The sequence below is a fragment of the Tinamus guttatus genome, unplaced genomic scaffold (genome assembly GCF_059628265.1).
Source record: "Tinamus guttatus ecotype Peru unplaced genomic scaffold, ASM5962826v1 Tinamus_guttatus_pri_ptg000240l, whole genome shotgun sequence".
In the NCBI taxonomy this organism is placed as follows: Eukaryota; Metazoa; Chordata; class Aves; order Tinamiformes; family Tinamidae; genus Tinamus; species Tinamus guttatus.
In genome coordinates this window covers 7,991,966-8,013,490 of record NW_028288774.1, presented here as the reverse complement: position 1 = coordinate 8,013,490, position 21,525 = coordinate 7,991,966, and the positions used below count along the sequence as shown (strand labels likewise).

Here is a 21,525-nt window from a genome sequence, read left to right as displayed (position 1 = left end):
AGAAAAGCTTTAAAGCAACACACGAACAAAATACCTTGAAAGTAAGGAAAAATTAGGAGGGAGAAAAAAGAGTCACTGAGTGAGTCAAAAGCCAGCATATGGTCCAGAGCACCAAGAACTAGCAGCGTGAAGTCTTGGAGTCAGCTGCTCTTAGTGCAGCACCAGGGAGCTGTATCATGGCTCTGTGCCTCGATTTCCCCACTTAACCGAGAACACGGTAAAGACTCCTTTAAATCCTGCAATGTATTCTCAGATACTAAGCATCAAAAAAAAAAAAAAAAAAAAAAAAAACAGTTCCACAGACATGTAAGGGTTAAATATTCTTAAACATTTAAAAGTCTACAGACATCAGAATGCACTGTTTTCAGGCAAACAGCTGGAACTGAATCCTGTGATCAGTCCTTGCTCAGATGTCTCCCAATTTTAACCCTGCAATTACTGCACAAGGAGTGGCTTAAACGCTGTTCTGCCACAGCTCTGCAGTCCTGTCTGGCTGTGCTGGGACGGAAGAGTTTATTTCTCTGAAAAAGTTTTAATGACATTAAAAAAAGACTGTTTTGTTGAAATATTTTAAGATTTTAGTTGATTTCTAAAAATATTTTTGGAAGGCAAAGGAAAGAAACAGAACTAGTGCATAGCTGGAGGTTTTTATAGGGTAAACAACACAAAAATTAATGTTGATATTCATTGCTTCCTGCCGTTAAATTCTTTATCACTGCTTTGAACAGAAACACTACCCTATGTATTTTTTAGGCAGAATTGTACAAATGAGTGAATTCTTCCCTTGCAGTAAGTTCTCTCAGCCACTCCCAGAAACATGTGTCCACAACCTTCTTCTAACGTCTAATGTGGATCTAATTTTCATTGAAGTTATTATATAATAAGCCCTCTGCAATATGTGCAGACATACACATGCTAAATTCTTAGCTTTCAAAATCTCATTAAGATGCAAGCAGTCATTGTGGGGTTTTTCAGATTTTAACAAAATCCCATTTATTATATACTTGTGACTCATGAACTAGAATGAAAAACAGTGTTACAGTAAGCAAGACAGGTTAGGCAGTTTTACGATTAATGGGGCCAAAAAAGTTAGGATTCATATTTAAAACTCTGGTTGCTCACACTGAAACCATTAACTCTACCTAGTATCAATTTTACATCTCTCTATGCAGTCAAAAATATGTAAAGCTTAGGTGAGAAATAATATCGCATACAAAACAATCATTTTGGTTCGATACAGAAAAACAAAAATTTCCTATTTGTCAAAGATTAACCATGTGCGACCTTTTCAAAAAAAATGGCCTATTTTTGAATGTGTGTGTAATGTGTGAAGTGTGTAGATTAGATATGCTCTAATGGCTCTTCTTCTGCAAAAGTATCTTATTTTTTTGTTGTACATCCCCTAACCTCTCTCTTAATACTAAACCTAGCATTAGTATTGGGAAAGGAAATCCATTCCGTCAACAAGGATACTCTTGCTGAAAACTCTCCTATGTCAATGATAACATCATTTACAAAAGTGTTATGTTTTAACTCAGAGAAAAATAATTCCTGTCTTAAATTTATTTTTCTGCTAACTTGACCTAGCTGAACGCATAATAATAAGCATTAAACGCACTATAAGAAACTAATGGATGTCAATTAAGAGCATTCCACGGGAATAGTACAAACACATGTTGAGTGATAAGTGCATATTCTTGAATACTGTTCTGTAAAGCATTAAATGACAGACTTCAATGCTTTAGTTTTAAATCCTAGCAGACAGTGGCACCAATTGTTGGAACTACAACTTGCAATTAAGTCTAGAACTAAATCACTGGATTTCAAACCGTTTATTTAAGCCACACCTGCCTCATAAGCCATTCACCGCGTTCACACTTAATAACCCTTACCACTTCTCATCTAGAAAGCTCAAGTGGTCTTTCAAATTGAATCCTCATTACTGGCCCATTTTACATGCATGGAAATCGAACCACACAACAGTTAAGTATCCAAATTTAATGCAGGGACCTGTGCCATAATCTGACCAGCAGTTTAATCTGACATAAATTGTCAATGGTTTTGAAAGCAGTAATCATACCTCTGCCCAAACTTGCTGCTCATTCTCATTCCCACAAAACCTTTGTCTCTTGTGCTAGCACATGCATTCATATGACCTTATGGTAAACCAGACCAGCAAAGCATTTCATAACGAAGCAATCAACACATAAAGGTTAATTCTACTCTGTGTCATTTCCTTGATCCCTTTCATTGCACAGCCTCGCACATTTGGGTTGGCACAAGCGAGAAGGCACCAAGGAAGTTACAGAGACTCAAGTCTCCATCTTCCAGCTAATTTACAGGACTCTCAAACTACAGCATTAGCACCAAATACAAGACACAGCATATTCTCAGTACCATATGACCAGCATAGAGAAAGACAAGAAGGAATGTGCAGCCAGAAAGGATTTTTTTTTTTCCCCAAAAAACACAACCAAGATTAAGGGATGGAGCTTCAGAAAGCAGAACTGAGAAACTCCTTATGCAGCACATTAAAGATACTAAAAATTTCACATTGTCAATGGCCAAATAGAAAGAAAATCTTTGCAAGGAATTTTAGTAAATGTAAGTGCAAAAGCTTTCAAGCAACAAATTGTCAGAGGCCAAGGGAGCATTCCCATACAGAAGTAGAGGCCTCCCCTGTTCTCATCCTCCTCTCCAGGCACACAGCACTGGCCATTAATGCAGCTGAGTCTGATGCAGTTACTCAGGAGTTTGCCCTAGCCAGGATTTCAAATAGTAGACTCAGAAACAGAACTTCCAGCGAGAGTCAGTGCAGCAAAATTCTCTTAGTGGCTTTACAAGCCTCAATCATATGTTTTCAAAAAGAAAGGGGGGAGGAAAAAAAAAAAAGAAAGAATTCTTCCCTCCTGATCCAGGACAGTTCCTTAATTGAAAGACTGGCTAAGTCTTCTGAATAACATTAATCTTGTTCATCTTAAATTTCACCATGAAACATTTGACCAACTTTGCAAGAACTTCATATGGTAACATTCCAAAGTTTTCCTAAATTTATACCCATAATCTTAAGCCTAAGTTTGGGAGCTGCAGGGCTACTGTGCAGGATGAAAAAGGTTAGGAGCAACAGAGGAGCTCTGCACTTGCACTTCAGAAACGACAAGAACAGAGGTCAGGTAATAGTAGATGGATGGAGACACCACCTACTTCTACCACCCTTCTTGCATCGCCCGGAGACCCACGGCTTTTGCATGTGAAGGGATTCTCCAACCCCAAAATCCTCAGAAGTTTTAAATATTGATACAAATTGGAGCATGGGACTTTCAATGCAGGAACAAAGAACTGAGGTCTATCCAGAAGGTCATGTGCACCTTCTACCACTCCTAACATGCAAAGCCATCAAATAAATATTTCACATTAAGGAAAAAGTTATGTGTGTATACAGAAACAGTTCATTTTTTCCTTTATTTCCTACAAAGAGATAGATTCATTCAGTATCTTGGTAACACAAACATGATCGGGCACAGAATTTATTACAAATCAGAATTATTAGGAGTTATTCCATTTTCTCTTTCTTCTGTTATCTGATGCTTTATATATTTCAATATGTACGTCTAAATCCTTGTATGTGCCAAGAAATAAACGGCCTGAGTCCTTTAAGAGTGTGAAGCTAATGCAGATTACTTATTTATTCCTCTCCTTTTCTAGAGACTGATGTCACAAAAACGTGTGGTAGCTTTCTGCAGATGAAATCCCTGAAAGCAGAAACTGCACATTCTGTTCCATACTCTGTGGTAACTGCTTTGAAACAGCAGATAAAAATGTTTGGATGCTGATGCTTCTGCAAAGGTTACTGTGATGTTAACAACCATGTATGTCAACACTTTTAAAGCCTGGTGAACTAAAAGACAAGGAAGACTCTCCTAAACACAGGATCCTCTACAACGTCTGGATGAGGCAGAAGAGGAGAAAATGCTGCAGCTGACTGTGCTGTCTCTAAGCCTTGGCATTCATTATTTAAGTTCAGTGGAAACTGTTCAGCCTTGAAGTAGACTGACTCATTCACTTTAACTTCCAATTTCCTGTAAACGATCCATTAGTTTCTGGCAAGTTGCGTACTGCATAGTACTTCGATCAAAAGGGCAGTCCTCAAACTCTTGATTTCAGCAATGCCTTTTGTAACAGAATTTTAATGAAAACAGAATTCATAGATACTTATGCCCTTACAAAACTGAATATTATCCCCATCTGAAGATGCCCAACATACTATTATCACAGGCTAATGAGCTATTTTGTCCCTAACTGTACTTTTCCAATATAATTGCTCGGTCAAATCCTACTGGGGTGCACAACGCTCTCCAACTGAGGTAGTGTGCATTTGTCAGAGAAGAGATGCTAGGTTTTGATGTGGAATGCAAGTTTTATTTTACTGGAATTTTTTTTTAACATAGTAAATATTTATAAAAAAAATATTTACCTACTACCTACACATCTCAAAAAAGTAAATTACCTATTCCTATAGTCCTTTCGGTTTACAATGGCTGACGTCTGTCATAAGACAAACAAATGCTACTTCCGTCATTTGCAGCTAGGACTGTTTTTAAACTTACCATTCTGGGCAAATATTTAGTCACCAAGTGCTATCTGAAATATGTCAGTAACTCAAAATGGAAAATAACTGCGGTATCTCCAGTGCCACCACTTGGTAACTGTAGATAAACATGGTCTAGTAAGAGGTGACTAGTAAAATTCTTCCATCCTCAGGATATAACTCTTATACAGTGAGAAAAGTGAGTAAAGCATCTGTAGTTATATACATACTCAGGGATTTTTTTTCCCCAATACATCTTTCAGAGTATTTAGTAGGATACCAAATCCATATATGTTCTAATCGCAGCTGCTTCCTGACGCGTTTTCCTTTCCTCCACCTTGCAGAGTGTAGGGTGGGAGTCCTGCGCTTATCCATGCTCTATGAAAGGCACAGAGAACAGCAGCAGAGATTTTCTTACCACAGCATATTGTATGGGAATCCTAAGCAGGCCACAGAGCTTTTCAGGTTCATTCAATCCCCTACCTTGGTCTCCTGGGACTGTCAGTAAATGCAGATTATTAACAGAGATTTGCAAGATATTCTAACTCTTCTTAAGAACTGATCTCATCCAGATAATTTTATCTGCTTGGTGCAGCCACCAAATGGTAACAAACTTCAGGCCACTGTTAGAAAGTTTAGAACTGGTAAATCATAGGCAAGTTACTCTTAGGAACAAAAATGTTTTATAAAATTGAAGAAAGCTCCAGAGTGTTTTGAAAGGAAATACAGTTAGATTCGTAGGAGATTGCAAGGAACTGAGCATATCTTCAGGCATCTAAGCCTGGTTTATATTTAAGTTTCAAAACATACCTACCACCTCTACAGGCACATGTAGCTCTGCTGGTAACATCTACCAGATAACTAACTCTCTACTTTGGATGTGAACACAGCTGCTCAAACCCAAACTCAGGCATAATCCTGACTCATAAAAGATGATTTACATCCTCCTTCAATTTAGACATTTTCAAAAGATGTTCAAGCCCATTCAAAGCAAATGCAATACCCTCCCTCTACCCAACATCCCAGTCAACAGTGTGGTCACCAAGAGTATCAGTTCCTTCAGTCTGAGGTGAAAACTCCCAGCTTCAGGTGAACACTACAATCATCAGCCTATATAGTAGCTTGAAGTAGAGCTCTATTGATCCTTTCTGCTGAACTTGTTTCACTTTGCACAAGATAATTCTGTGGGACATTCAATAGAATAGGGAGCAGAACCTACATTTTCCTCTCCAGCAACTGCCCCAAATTCCTAACTGTAGTCATCCCTCTTTCTGACCCAAAGATCCAGAACATCCATTTAAATCAATAGCACGTTTCCTACCAGCTCCAAAGGACCAAGAGATTCCCAGGCTAGACTTTGCACAAGTATTTCCACTGTAAACAAGATATGCAAAGATGGCAACTGACAGATCCACTTTCACCTCACTCTTTCTATTACATTTTCAAGCATTAACAAAATAGGTGGCTATGGTTCAACTCTGTGCACTCTGGCCTGATCCATGTATGAACATGAATGGTTTCTTGAACTGCCTGCTTGCATACTTATTGTTAGCACAGTATTAAGTAGTTTGTCAGATCGATCCCAATCGCTTAGCATTTGAGCAGCATGAATTTTTACTCAGTTGTACAGGAACACTTTCTTCAAAGCTTCCTCTCTCTATGTGAACTGCCGACACACAAACCTGCTTTCCAGATAAAATAAAATTTACAGACATCCTTATCTCTGTGTTTTTTTTTTTAATGCAGACCAATAGAGTGATCTGTGGAAATGAATGAAGCAGAGCTGGCATTTAGGGGTTAAGCTAATTTGTTAGTGCCCTTGCTGTTTCTTGCTGTATGCCACTATGAGGAGGCTCTTTAAATTCTGAAAAGAACACCAACCTTTAATCTGTGGTATTAGTTCTTTTGACAAAATGGAAGATTATGTCTTTTTCCCATAAGTCTTCATACGAAGCTTAGCCAGTTTCCATCTGGTCTGCCTAATTAAACGTAAGTTAACATTAAGTTAAGAGCCAGCTCCAGCCCACAGATCTTCTATTCTGCAACTGCAGATTTATTAATTGGCCAAACTATGTAAGTACTTAATTCCAATTTTTGATTACTTCTATTTTCTTCATTCTCTAATGAAAACAGGGAAATGTTTTTAAAGATGTATTTGCATATTTTCAGCTCAAAAATACAAAACAGTAAGACATGCTAATAAGGTTGTAAACAGCCATAAAACTGACAGCTTTTTCTTCTGTGTTTGACATGTTAATAAAGTATCATCATAACAGTGTGAAAAATCTGCCTATTATGCATGAGATCTGGAGTCACTGGAGCTGTATACTTCTAAGCTGGCTGTGACCCACAATCTGGCCCTATATGTACTAAAACTAGGCCCAGTTTTGTATTCCTTATTCAGTCAAAACTTTCTTTGACCTTAACAGGCATTCTGTCTGAATGAAGGACAAGGGGATTGGATCCAATATTGGAAGTTACTAATTGTATTTTTGTCTACAGTTAACTTTTGACAAAATTAATTTTGAAAACTGAAAATCTGGGGTGTCTATAAAGTAAGGTTTGCGGGTTTCACCATTCTATTTTTAATATTAGGTAGTTCTTATGCCTCGTGTATTTTCTATATTTAATGACAGATGTTAGAGAATAAAACTAAACTTTTAAAGGCTTCTAAAATAAATAAGTTGACAAAGTTAGATTTACAATTTTGTTTTAACGTATGCCATTACAGCACAAAAGATCTAAAGACGGTTAAATAAAATTGCTTAAACCTCTCAACCAAATCCTTCTCCTCTAACAGAGGCAAAGCGCACATGAAGAAATGCTATTCCTTTAATTTAATGTAATGACTGCTGCAATAGCACTTAGCCTATAAAAAAGACCATAATGTGAAATTCACACACGCACACACGCACACACAAACAAGAAATATAAGACAGACAAGCTGTTGTTAAATAATAGTTCGAGATTACAGTTAAAAGTTCTTCTTCAGATAAAAATCTAAACTCTATCAAGCAACCGAATTAAAAGAAATATATAATGAAACCAGTGAATAATAGGACAACTGCCACCCCTTATTCTGCATAAGGTCTTATAAGCAAATCAACTAACTTCACCTTTCCCTGCCTCAGTTTCTTCATGTAGAGGGCTACAACATTTTCCCCTTCCCTGTCTTTGTTTGAAAGTTCTCAAATGTTTTGAATTGCTCAGATGAAAATTCAAGGGTACATTATTAGCCACTATTACTGCATTAGATATAGAAACAGTAAACTAAATCATTTCAGAAGACCTGAAAATAAAAATGCTGGTAGAGTGCAAGACCAACAGGAGTCACAAAGTATTTTTGATTGTTTGCTTATAATATGAGATTTTCTAGGCAACTCATTTTGTTTTCCCTGAAACTCTCAGGTTTTAATGATCTTTGAGAAAAGCTCTCTCATGAACCTTTGAATCTCTGCTTTATCCTTCTGCCCAGCTTATTTTCATTTCCACTCCCAAAGAACACACGTAAGCTGTTTTCTCTGTAGCACACTCTGGCAATGCTGTTCTTTACATGGAGTTACTACCTTTCACTCAGAACAAAAACAACTTCACTCAGAATGTCTGACAAAATCCAGTGGGATAAGCACTTCAAAAAATTAAATCAGAGAAGCAAAACACATTCAAAATCTACTAGCCCTGCTCTAAAACCGGACACAAGCTTTCTCCAAGCAGAGGCATGACGATTCAGTTCACATTCAGAATGAGAGGTCTGCGGCAGAGGGAACTGTTGCGCGATGCCCCGACACGCTCGAAGCTGATTCCGCCCCCGCCCCTCCCCACTCCCTTCTGGCCTCACTGCACTCTCGCCAGCTTTCCTCGTCAACTGGAGCCACCTTGTGCCCTACGGAGCACCTGCACCCTGCTGCCCTTTATGCAAAACGGTTATTGACAAAACGTGCTGGCACTGGGCAGGAACTCCTAAAATAACATGTATACAGATTCTATACAAATTGTTTCAATGGTAAGTAACAGTTTCAACTCAATTAACCAATAAGAAAATAACAAAGATTTAAACCTGCTGGATGCTACTTTTTTTCAATCCAAGATATAAATGAAGTAAAACACTCACAGTAATGAACAAAACCATCATAATTATTTCCCAGGTTATATTTGTTCCTATCTACATTTCAGAATTACAAGGCAGCGACAAGAATTTGAGATTGTGAAGCACTTTGTTAGATGTCTTTTTTCCCCCTCTTTCTTTTTTTTTTTCCCTTCTCTAGTAAGATGGTAAACTCTCATTCTCTATGGTAATGAACTCAAGTGAACAGCATAGGCCTTATAATGTTTACAAGCAATGCAGTACAGATTTGGCCTTTAGCCACAAAATTCAAATCCAGCTTTGAGACATCTCCAGAACTCAAGAGTTGATTTTTTGTTTTGTTTTGTTTGTTTGGCTCATTATAAACAGGGATCACATGCATCAAACAGATCTGGACTTATTTCCAGAGGCTACTGGGGTTGGAAATATTGACTCAGGGCCAGATCTACAGTATTTATATTCTTTTATTCTATTTTTAATAGAAACAAAATCAAATGGGTTGGGATCTGATGGTCCTGAGCCAATACCTATTTCCTTCCCTTCTAAAAACAAGGACCATTTTTTAATTCCAAGAAAAGGGGACAGATGTGATGACACCTTCTGGTAAAAATAATATACATCATTTAAGCACATGGCAGCTGCCATTTCTTCTTAAGCCTAAAAGCATAGTCTACCAAAAAAAAAAAAAAAAAAAAAAAGTTGCAACAAGAACTGTTCTGGCCTTTTACCATTCTTCTTCTTCATGCACTCTGACGACAAGTTAGGCATATCATCTTTTGAATCCAGTACTGCAATACATTATACTGCATTTACGCTGAGCACTCTGACATTATCATTATCTCCTTTTGTGCCCGACAGCAACTGCAGCTCCTCTAATGCCATTATTGTAATTAAGAACAATCTGAGCCATTGACAGCCCTGCCTCATTCGCTCTAGAATCCCCTGTACATTAGTGTTCTTCTAAACCAATATTTCACTATTACTAGTTTTCTGCTTTAGAACTGCCTAAGGTTAAAAGAAACAAAAAATTATTAAGCCTTAGCCTAACTTGATGGCCAAGGAAGAAATTTTTTAAGGGAGAAAAAAAAAAAAAAAAAAGTAAATGAAAGGCTATACTGGCAAACTGTAATGCTTTTCTTTACACACATTGGAAATGGATTCACACCCTGCCAACCTATTCAGACTGTTGCCCAGGTGAGGAAGCTTATTTTGGCTTGCTTCAAAAGGGCCACCTGTACAGATACAAAAGAAAACATCTCTTTCTTCTTCCACTAAGTGTACCCAAAGTACCTCTCTGTCCAAACTCTCTTTCATTAATCCAGCTCGCAGTTGGATAAGTAGGGCACAGCAATTTAGACATTCTTGTTTGCGAAATTCTGACCTTAACACCCACACTCGCTGCACATATGTGGTCTCTAGGCTGCCTGTACTCTTGTCCATCTGTTTTCAAAGCATGACACCTGCTTGTTTGCTGAGCTAGGACGCTGCTCCACCACAGCCCTGCAGTCGCCTGACGCCCAAGTCGCAGTCTGCAATTCATAGAATCATAGAATCATAGAATGCTTGGGGTTGGAAGGGACCTCTAGAAATCATCTAGTCCAACCCCCCTGCATACGCAGGGACACCTAGAGCACGTGGAACAGGACTGCATCCAAGTGGGTTTTGAAGATCTCCAGAGAAGGAGACTCCACAACCTCTCTGGGCAGCCTGTTCCAGTGCTCTGTCAATTCCATGGACACAATCAATGGAAAGCGCAGTCATGACTGGCAAGACAGCACCAACGTAACTACTTGTATCTGATAAGAGTTAGGGCCATAACATCCATCGCCAGGCATTAAGAAGTAACTTGCATTTTTTCCTCTGGGGAAAATGAAAGGCTGGAGCATAGTCCTAACACAGACCAAAACAGCAGTCAAAACAGCAAAGTCCTGCACTTTGTCTGAAGAGCTCTGTGTTAACTCCACTGAATATCACATGCAGCTCTATAATTTTTTAGTAGACATGACACACAGGAAAGCACTATATGAACGTAAGCAGAAAAATACAGCTACTGGAAAAGGCTGATCTCTCCAAAGGAAAACACAGGAAAATATGCATTAAAAAAAAAAAAAAAGAGCTTTCACAACCTCTTTTCCCCATCCTGTCTTTCCAATTCACCTGAATTAGGTGTGTGTTTGTGCACTGGTGCAGTCACCAAAGTCAACAGGCCAGATCCAACTGAAGTGCTTGAAAGTTCTCTTACTGCACAGGCAGTCAAAGGAAATTCAAATACAGCATGTTATTTCAGTACAAATACCAGATATGTGGTCACAGATTTTTCTTATTGTGAATGAACATTCCCTTTTATATATATTTATACACATACACGGCACAAGAAACCTTCAGTAGGGAAATGATAATGTTTTGACTACATTTAGGATTTTGGATGCACTCAAAGCTTTCGCAGTGTCAGACTGTATTTTCATGTCTAAGGAATCTCTGTGGTCAGGAAATGAATAAATACACTTCACTATTCCACTCCATTCTTTCTCCACTTATTTGTCCAAGGATGGACATTTCTTGCAGGAAGGCAGCAATTACTGACAATTTTTGTGCCTCTCTCCTACCAGCCCAATTAAGTCTCTTTTCCAAATGTAATTTCATAGGCTTCACCTTGAACAAAAGTTAAACGTATCTGCTTCTATGTTAGTGTCACAGACCACTCACTCCAAGGGAAGAGGACAGAATCAGCTTTACATTAAGCAGAAATCACAGAGAATAAAAAAACCCCAATCACGGCTACAACTTTCAAGAATGTCTTGCAAAAATATTGCAGGTTGCTTGCAAAAATAATTGTCTAAGAAAAACAACTAAGGCATCTGTCAACTAAGGCACACTATGTGGTGGTCACTGCAAACATCAGTAAGAAGTCAGGAAGAGAAATGAAAGACTAAAAGAGAAGCATCAGCATCAGCTCATAACCAATATGGCTTCCTGAACTTTGTATTTAACCCACACCCACAGTAAGAATACTTTATAGGAACATGTGTAATTACTTCAGAACATGTGCAATTATTTCAAACAGCAACTACTGCAAAGCTAAATGGAAATTAAAACATTTGGGAGATTGTAAAGCCTTGTTACTTAACCCTGAAATTCTTCAATACTTTGAGTAAGCTCATCACTTGATGGAACAGTAGCAACAGACTAGAGTCAGGTGCAGGTTTAGTGTGAACAGATGGTGGTTAATCTTCCTAATACAGCTCTGCCAGTGTAACTCATTCTTGACCATTCACATCCATGTTTTTCATTTTTTCTAGTCCTTGGTTTTCTCTGGCCTGAACACCAGTTGCCAATTAGAAGTTGCATGGTAAGCTAAAGATTCACTTAAGGCTGCTAATCTGAATTTGCAGTTTCCACACTGCTTCCAGCATAGCACTCACTGCACCTAGCACTATATTAATTGTCCTTTCAAGGGTCATCTCTTTCTCATTTGGGCTGTGTTTTAGCTAAGAAAATAACTTCCCTTCAAGACAGATTTCTTAAATAGCAAGAGAAATGTTCCAGTTCTAAAATTACAGATTTCCTTGACGGTATGCTGACTTTGCTGAAAATGAAAATGAGAACTTCATATTTACCTTCTTCTGATGGCTTTACTTGGTTACATCCATACTAACATTGAAGTCTGGATACACGTCTTTATAAGCCTGATACTATGGATATTGTATTTTAAATCTGGAGATGAAAGTGAAAAATTAACACATAAAATAAAGGCATTTTAGTCTGAACTGGTCTCTAGCTATTCTTTTCTTCTTTCTGTGGCTCTGTCTTGTATTTTGGAAGAATTTGAGGCTATTCATCCGCTTGTTGAATGCTGCTTTTACTTTACCACTTTAATCTTTTTTTTTTCACTTTTCATGTAGACAATCAATATCTACCTAGCCAGCTACAGCAGACTGAATAGAACTGACACGATACGCAGTCTCCACGCCTTCCCCATGCCTGGTCAGTCAGACATGAGTTTGGGGGACTGGGCCACCCCAGCATCCCTCAGCTGAGATCCTGAACCTTCAGACGCCCTAGACCATCTCCAGAGAGCTCTTCCCACCCCAACGAGCCTGTGATCCCTGTGCCCCAGGCTTATCAATCTACCTGACAGCATCGCCCAACTGGCAGCTTGCAGCCCACCACTTCTTCCCCACAGACAGGGAACAGCTGCCACAGCAGCAAGCGCTGCCAAACCACCAAGCACCCTATCGTGCCTGCCCATCGCAATCTAGAGAGCTCAGCAGAGACCGCTGCCTCACCCACGGCACAGCCAGGAGCAGCGAGAACAGCTGCTGCTGCCGAAGACACAGGGCAAAGATGGACACTGTCTCCTGGCCCCTACCCCTGCCCCCAGCCCTGTTCCTCCTCCCAGCCAGCAACACTGGCCCAGCACTCCCACCAGAGAGCAGCTGCTTTCCAGTCCTGCTGCACGTCTCTGCTCCCCTCTCTCCTTCACCTCCCCAGGAGCAGCCACTCTACAGCAGATGTTATTTAACCTGCTCTATGTATATTTAATTTTATCCTGTATGAAACCTATAGGTTCAGAGAATTAAGGAAGAGCTCAAATGGAACACATACAGGACACTTTTGCACACTTTTGTAGCCTTAGTGTGCAACTAACTTGGCCACCTAACCTAAGGCCAATTTTGCAAGCTAAGTGAAGAGAGAGACCTCAGAGGCTCTACACCTACATGCATTTCCAGAGCACAATGGAATTAATGGCAGTATTAGATCAGAACAGATCTAAGTCCAGAGTCCTGGCTCTCGATCTACATCCTGACCCTCTGGTAGTTGCTGGAGATGGATTCTTAGGGTTACAAACAGAAAAAAGCAAACACAGTTTTTTTTTTCCTTAGTATACCTTTCTAACATTCAGGGATTTCATGAACTGAAAGTTACATGTCGGCCAACACAGACATTTTTTTCTTTCATCTAGAATCCACACAATCCCATTTTAAGTCCTCTCCTTTGCCTCTTCCTTCCCCCACCCAGTACCAGCCTTTTGTTTTTATTTCTGGTATCCGAAGAATCCTGTAGCAGTAAGTTCCACACCTTAATTAAGCATTGCGTAAGATAAAATTCCAGGACACTTCAGCTACTTCAAAAGCATCTGGACAAACCTAGTGGCTGCAGTTCTCTTCCAAAAAGAAAGGGGATCCAGGCTTTATGTTGTTTTCCCACATATGCTTCCTACTGCATGCCTGGGTCCGCCTGCCCTAGCATAACAACTCTGGGGTCTCCTGTGCCTCTTTGCTAGCAAAGAAGAGGTTGGTAGTGTCATGGGTTTCTTTGAAAATGCCAGTGCAGTCAGTGTGTTTTATATATGCAATGTTTTACAGTTCTATGTGATCTAGCCCCTTCCTGGACTTAAACACGTGCTAAGAAACATATGCATAATGCTTATCAGCGTCTTAAAGATAACAGCCAACAGTGCTGAGTGGACCATGCTTATTGCAGAGGGTAGTACTTGGGGAAAGAGGAGACAAGGAAGTCAGACAGAGGCAGCAGACCTAAAGATATGGGATGCAAAAGCAGCTACTCTTTCACCCACACGCAAAGCCTGGCAGGTGACAAACAGCTTCAAGAGTGTCAGAGTTGCCACTGAAGTATACCTCTGAGACGACGCATCTAAAGAGCTGCAGCAACAGCTGGGATTTCTGCCTACACTTCCAGAAGCACTTCAGAGGCAATTATTCTTCTTCCTACTAAGTAATCCATTCAGTGGCAGAGCAGAAAGTCCTCCCCAGATACCCTCAACAATGCAGTTCAAAAGAGGGAAGCAAAACCTCAAGGTCTCTTTTCCTTCCATACACTGTAGGTGTGTTCAGAAAGGCTATTCCCCCAGGGGTCAGTCCTTGGTCCAGTCCTGTTCAATTTATTCATCAATGACCTGGATGAAGGCACAGAGTGCTCCCTCAGCAAGTTTGCTGATGATACCAAACTGGGAGGAGTAGCTGACACCCCAGAGGGCTGCGCTGCCATCCAGAGGGACCTGGACAGACTGGACAACTGGGCAGTGAAAAACCTCATGCAATTCAACAAGGCCAAGTGCAAGGTTCTGCACCTGGGGAGGAATAACCCCAGACACCAGTACAGGCTGGGGACTGACCTTCTGGAGAGCAGCTCTGCAGGCAAAGACCTGGGTGTCATGGTGGACAACAAGTTGACCATGAGGCAGTAGTGTGCCCTCGTGGCCAAGAAGGCCAATGGGATCCTGGGGTGTGTTAAGAAGAGCATCTCCAGCAGGTCGAGGGAGGTGATCCTGCCCCTCTACTCAGCCCTGGTGAGGCCGCATCTGGAGTATTGTGTTCAGTTCTGGGTCCCACAGTACAAGAGGGATGTGGAGCTGCTGGAGAGAGTCCAGCGCAGGGCCACGAAGATGATCAGGGGCCTGGAACATCTGCCCTATGAGGAGAGGCTGAGAGAGCTGGGCCTGTTTAGCCTGGAGAAGAGAAGGCTGAGAGGGGATCTGATCAGTGTCTATAAGTACCTCAAGGGAGGCAGTGAGGAGGATGGTGCTGGCCTCTTTTCAGTGGGGGCCACTGACAGAACTAGAGGAAATGGCCAGAAACGGAAGCTCCGAAAGTTCCGCATGAACTTAAGGAAAATTTTTTTTAACAGTGATGGTGACAGAGCACTGGAACAGGCTGCCCAGAGAGGTTGTGGAGTCTCCTTCTCTGGAGATCTTCAAAACCCGCTTGGACGCAGTCCTGTGCCAGGTGCTCTCGGTGACCCTGCGTGTGCAGGAGGGTTGGACTAGATGATCTCTAGAGGTCCCTTCCAACCTTAAGCATTCTATGATTCTATGATTAACAATGAAATGACAACAAACAAAGCAGGTGAGCCTTCCCTCTACTATTCCTCCTTTCACTTTCCATGGTCCTTCCACCTAACAGAAGTATTTTATCTTCTTTACAGAACTTTCTCCAAGGCAATAATTATTTCAAGGGTGGTACTAATAGCTTTTGTCCAGCATCAGTTACACAGGCAGCTATAATGCCTGTGGCAGTACACCAAGAGCATGAGAATACTTAAACACAGTTTGCAGGAGAAAGAAGAGTGTAAGCATATTTCAGTTGCTTCACATTAAGACTAGATGTAAAGCACATCAGGTCAGACATAAAAAACAATTATTCTGCTATTCTAACGGGACAAGATGGCCTAGTATTGACGTAGTGATATGCTGTAGTAAATATAAGAATACAAAACTGATGCCAAAGCCTACCATTTCTTCACAAAAAATGCTACATATACCTTTGTAGCACCAGTATGAAACTAGCATACGTGGACCTATTTATTTTGTTCATCTATGCATTAATACTATCATATTTTCTAATATCCATAGGCAAGGTACAGCAGCTCTGCTTTAAACTTCATTTACATTTTAGATACATCAGGAAACAGCAGTAGTTTTTAAAAAAAAAAAGCCTGCAAAACATTTAAGCTAATCTAGAATCTCCCACATAAGAAAAAGATATGAGCAAAAGACAAGCCCTACTGTTACAAAAATATCCCTTTATATCTATAGCCCAATGCTCAAAGAAAAGTTGCGGAAACAGTTCCAAAGAAAATAGTACAAATATCTCCTCAAAATTCACCAAAACACTTGTATACTAAGAAATAAATTTCACAACAAAGCATTTCAGTAATCAATTCCTTAAATACAAATATATATATATATATATATTTAAAGTATATGAACAGCTTATTTAACCCTATGCTTATATTTAATTTATAGTAGTTCCAATTTTTGTATTATTGTTAGAAATGTACTACGATAACAAGAGACAAAGAAATGGAAGGAAGTTACTAAGAAATAGCATATCTACTTTTTTTTTATGCTGTTAACATCATAACTTTCCCTCAGGCACACATAGAAATTTCAGACTTTTGTGGCCTCACATACTGAAATGAAATAAAACCAAAACATATGAAAGATAAAGAAGAAATATCATGTAAGTGGAAGCTAAAAGAAAATTCATTCCTTCTCTTGCCCATCAACATCAAATAAGCTAGGAAGAAGAGCAGTCGAATTACTGAAATTGATGTCATATCAATTGGAAAACTGGCTGAGCCCATACAATGAGCAGTAATTGCTCTCTACCCAATTCATGGGTCCAGGCTGTCTGTTTTCCATCTGCTCCTATGCAATTTAAGCAATTCTGAACTTTGCTCTCTGTTCCTGAACGTATCACAGATTTATTAGAGTGTCAGGTTCCAATTCTTACAACTCTTTGGTAAGGTAAGCTATTATGAGGAGCAAAATTTGTATGTCTATAAATGTCATGCCAGGAAAATTTAAGGAGGACAATCACACATGACCTTAACGAACTCTCCATGAAAAATTCATAGGACAACATAATACACACCCACATCCCCAAAAGAGAGGTCATTCTGTTCTCTCCTTGCATATAAAGATGGGCTTACTACACAATACCAAGTACTATGAGAAGCTTACATTTAAAAAAAAAAAAATGTGGTTGGCCTTGGCAAGAAAAAATCAGCTTCCCTGCGGTTCTTACTTCCCAATAGAAAAGTACTGGAACTCTTCAAAGACACACACACGGTAGCTTAATCTTTGAATATTTTTCATAAATGAAAGGGACAGAATCTTATTACAAGCTCAATTTTGCACATGACAGTTACTTCACTTGTAAACAGGTCATCAAATTATCTGGTATTATCTAAACCTTTTTGCTGGATAAAAAGATGCAAGACGCAGCTGTTCATGCCCTCACAGGAAAGACAAAAGTACAATATTCACATCTTTGAATTAGACCAATGAAGATGAGATATTGTAAGTAAAATCCAAGCCACAACCCTGCATGACAGAAGATGACCTAAGCAGCTTTGCCTTTGTTACTGCCAAATTTTGTATTTCATAAATATTTTCTAATAAATAATGACAATTGATTTTTTTCAAATCACATACACTTCAGTATTTGACTAATCCCCACTTACATCATGTGTGATATATCAAGTAACGGTATGTCAACTTATTCTTTGTTCTGCTCTCGTGTAGATTAAAATAATTACATTATAACAGATGTATATTATACAATAGATGATCAACCTTCTCTATTTTGGCAGAGTATGTATCCTCTGCTCTACCACCAACTTGTACTGTGTTACTAGAGAACTCACTTTACTTCTAGGCTGCTCAGTATTATCATCTGTAGCATGGGTAGGCTAATCATGACTACTGCCAAGAATTTTGAAATTCATAAGAAAGGGATTGCTATACATAAATTATACTGCCAAAATCTGTTTTATATTGCATTGTAAAGAACTTTTGCTACAATGTGTATTTTAGTCTTTTTGTAAGTCATGTGCATGACTATATCATTACCATTTCAGATCCTAATAGCTTTTTATTTGTCAGAGTTTTCTAGCACTGGCTCTATTATTGTGAAGTAAAAGAAAATATTGTTCTGACAGCGATCAAAATAGCCTTTTATGGCAAAAATACAAAACCTAATATATATAATTATATACTGTCTATAACAGCTGCTTAGATATATATACAAATAGTACTACAATGTAATTGTTTTTTCTGTTGTGGAATAAACTATTTTTTTAGGTATCTAGAAAATCTAGAAACACTAACTTTTAAACTCTCTGGTAAAATGCCAAAGAAAATCTGTAAGTTTCTGTTTTCTATATATTAGCAGAGCATATATCAATTAGAGGAAGGGAATTTATCTTATTTAGCCCCCTTATTTATCTTAAGATAAATAAGTTCCATTGACTTTCGTTGCTCAAGTCACTTCCATTGACTTGAGCAACCACTAATGCCTAAGATCCAGGAATGCTTCTGAGTTTTTGGTTCCAGGTATGCAGTCAGAACATGCTCTGGTTTAAGGCGGAACTATAAACAGAGTGGCAGAGTGGCACTTAATACAATACATTTTTTAAATAAAATTACAAGACCACGGATAAAAGTAACTGTGCTGTCTATGACAGACTCCTGAAGATTTCAGATGTAACACTGCACATCACAGATAAAAACAGTGTTGTCTGATACTAATAGAGGACATGCTAAATCTACAATGAATAGGCTAAGTTAAAGGTCTCATAACTACAATACAGACTCACCACAGAATATTGTTTCTAGTCCCTTGCTGCTAATGTTCATCAATACTCTTGGGTAAATAACATAAGGAAGTGGATTCTTAATAGAGTTTGACACCAGTTACTGTTTCATAAATTTCTGGGCCCGAAGAAACTGCATAATGTGAGCACAATCATGTAAAATACATTTTCTTTCCTCTATTAAAAGACATGCACCTCAAAGAACAGCCGAGACAGCTACAGCAACAGGTGCATTCCTCAAAGTAAGGAGTTATCACCCTTGTCCATGAAACACTGTGCCTGGTTTCACTGTTTGTTGAGTGTGACTCCCTTTTTCTCACTTAATAATAATAAATATTATTTGAGAGCTTGTTTTGAAGTGGATGCTACTCTAGCTTTACTTGTATCATATTTAAGTTAACATCAGCTGCAAAAACGACGGGTGAGTGAGGTCAAATTCCATTTCTTTGTCTCATAGGATTTTAAATAGGCAAATTCAGTAGGGGCTGCATATTAGTTTACATGAACAGACCAAGAAGCAGACCTTTGCACACACTCAATATTCTTCAAAGGACTACTGCCATGAGGCAAAGGTTTTCAGCTTAGTCTGAGTTAAAATTTAAGCTTTTAAAGAGTTAATATAATTAGACCATTCTCTCAGAGCAACACATTGTGAGCATGCTGTACACCAATATAAACTGATACACTGCAAGTCAAAACAAAAAAGATTAAGAATTTTTTCCTTCATGTTTTCTTCTGTTGTTGTTTTTCCCTCACCACAACTTAAAAACAGGTAATCTCGAGCAGGCCCCGAGGCACTGAAGCCACATGCGTGCACACATCGACCCGGCTGGAGAGGAGCTCTCCTCGTCTAGCTTCATCGAGCCGCACGGCATCACGGCACGCCTGGCTGGGCCGCAACCGTCCCAATCTTGGAGGCGCTGCCTCTCCACTGCGACCCCCCGCTTGCGTTTACACCCCGGCGCCCAGACCCCTGCCCAGCTGGCAGCCCGTCCCGGGGCGCGCCCCGGGCCCGGCGCTGACCGCAGGGCACCGCTCCGCCCGCCGGGCCGCGCCCGCGCCACCCCGCGGCCTGCTGGTGGTGGCGGCGCGCAGAGGCCCGCGGGCGGAGAGCAGGAGCGGCGCGGTGAGGCCCGCGACCCCGCGTCTCCCCGCTGCGAGGAGAGCGGAGCCCCGGCCCCGCAGTGGGGGGACGCCGGGGACGAGGCGGCGCGCGCTCCTCCCTCGCCGCTCGCCTGCCCACCGCGCGCGTCCTTCCCTGTCAGCCCCTTCCTCCTGCTCCCCAGAGCCTTTTCCTCTCCCCCCAGTCTCCTCCTCCTCCACCTTCCCTCCCCCCCACCCCCCATTTTAAGGTAACTCCCAGGAAATGGGCAAACCTGAAATTTTTACCTTCTTTGGCTTTTTTCCTCCTTGCCAGCGTGCCGCCAAGTTTGCCCAGGAAGGAGTCATCTTTCTTTCTGGACGGCGGCGATTTCGGGGTGGGGGACTTGGGAGAAGACGGGGACTTCTGGGGGGAGCTTGCCATGGTGGTCCCGGCCCCGCTGCCGCTCAGGGATGAAGGGAGACAGGTCTGAAGCCCAGGCGAAGTGGGAGGCTGGTCCCAGCTCTAAACGGAAGCGGAATTATTTCAGGCATTTGAGGCAGCTCCTGCTCCACTCTCTCCGGCTCTCCCTCTCCTTCCCTCCCTCCCGCCCGCCCTCCCGCTCGCTCGCCCTCCCGCTCGCTCCGCGCCCGCCGGGGAGGGCCGCACTGCCCTCGCCTCGCCCGGACGGCGCCGTTTACCCCAACGGCTCTCCCTGTCCGCCCGTGCCCTTTACCGCAACGGCCTCCCCCGCCAACGGCTCTCCGTGTCCACCCGGGCGGCTTAACTCAACGCTCCCTGCGCCCATTCGCGCTGTTTACCCCTAACGGCCCGGGCGGTTTAGTTCAAGGGCTCTCACTACCCAACGGTTCCAACTGCCGTGCGCGCTGTCTGCCGTAACGGTCGCCACGGCCGCGCGCGCCCTTTACCTCAGCGACCCCCTCCCCCGCCCTGCCTGCCGCGCCTTTTACTTCAGCGGCGCCCACGGCTCGCGCGCCCTTTACCGCAGTCAGTGCCCCCCGCCCCGGCCGTTTATCCTAACGGTCACTGCCATTGCCCTAACGGCCCCAGCTGTCCACCCGGGCCGTTTACCTCAAGGCCCCCACTGCCCAAGGGCTCCCCCCTCCGTCTCCCGGATCCCAGTGCGGGGCAACAGAGCCAGGCCCAGGGCTGAAGTGACTGGAATTCATCTGGCTGCAGCACAGGCGGATATTTCCACACTGCACGATCACGACTAATAAATGAGAAAGAACTAAATCATTAATAAAGTGCCTTTAAATAACTGCAAGCAGGCTCAAGAGCAGGTTACCACATACAGTTGGGCCTCGAGTCGACTGAGGGGAGCAGGTTGGCTCTGTAGGGTTCCATTACATGCGTCATCAGAGGTGGCATCATGTTATCCCTTTATACAAAAGAAGCCTACCTTTATAAATAAAAATATGAGAAAGGTTATTTAGCACAATAAACCACTGCCTGTACCAATCTTCTGCTGATCTGCAGATGAGTAGCTTAGGAGGAAAATGTCTTTAAAAGCAGTAACTTGCTGTGACTGATAGTTGGTCCAGGAGACACCTAGAACAGCATTAATGTCATCTGGATGTACTACCATCAGTCCCCACTTAATCACTCAATTAACAATTTAGGCAAAAAGCC

General features: G+C 41.2%; 1 protein-coding gene across 1 annotated transcript in view; it reads right to left on the bottom strand.

Moving 5' to 3' along the window:
• Window positions 1-20,448, bottom strand: part of PARVA (parvin alpha) — a 58,145-nt gene extending 37,697 nt beyond the window's left edge. The window contains exon 1 of the mRNA XM_010211804.2: window positions 20,181-20,448. Coding sequence (XP_010210106.1) covers window positions 20,181-20,316 — 136 coding nt within the window. The 5' untranslated portion in view covers window positions 20,317-20,448. The remainder of the gene's footprint in view (window positions 1-20,180) is intronic.
• Between the last annotated feature and the right edge of the window lie 1,077 nt (window positions 20,449-21,525).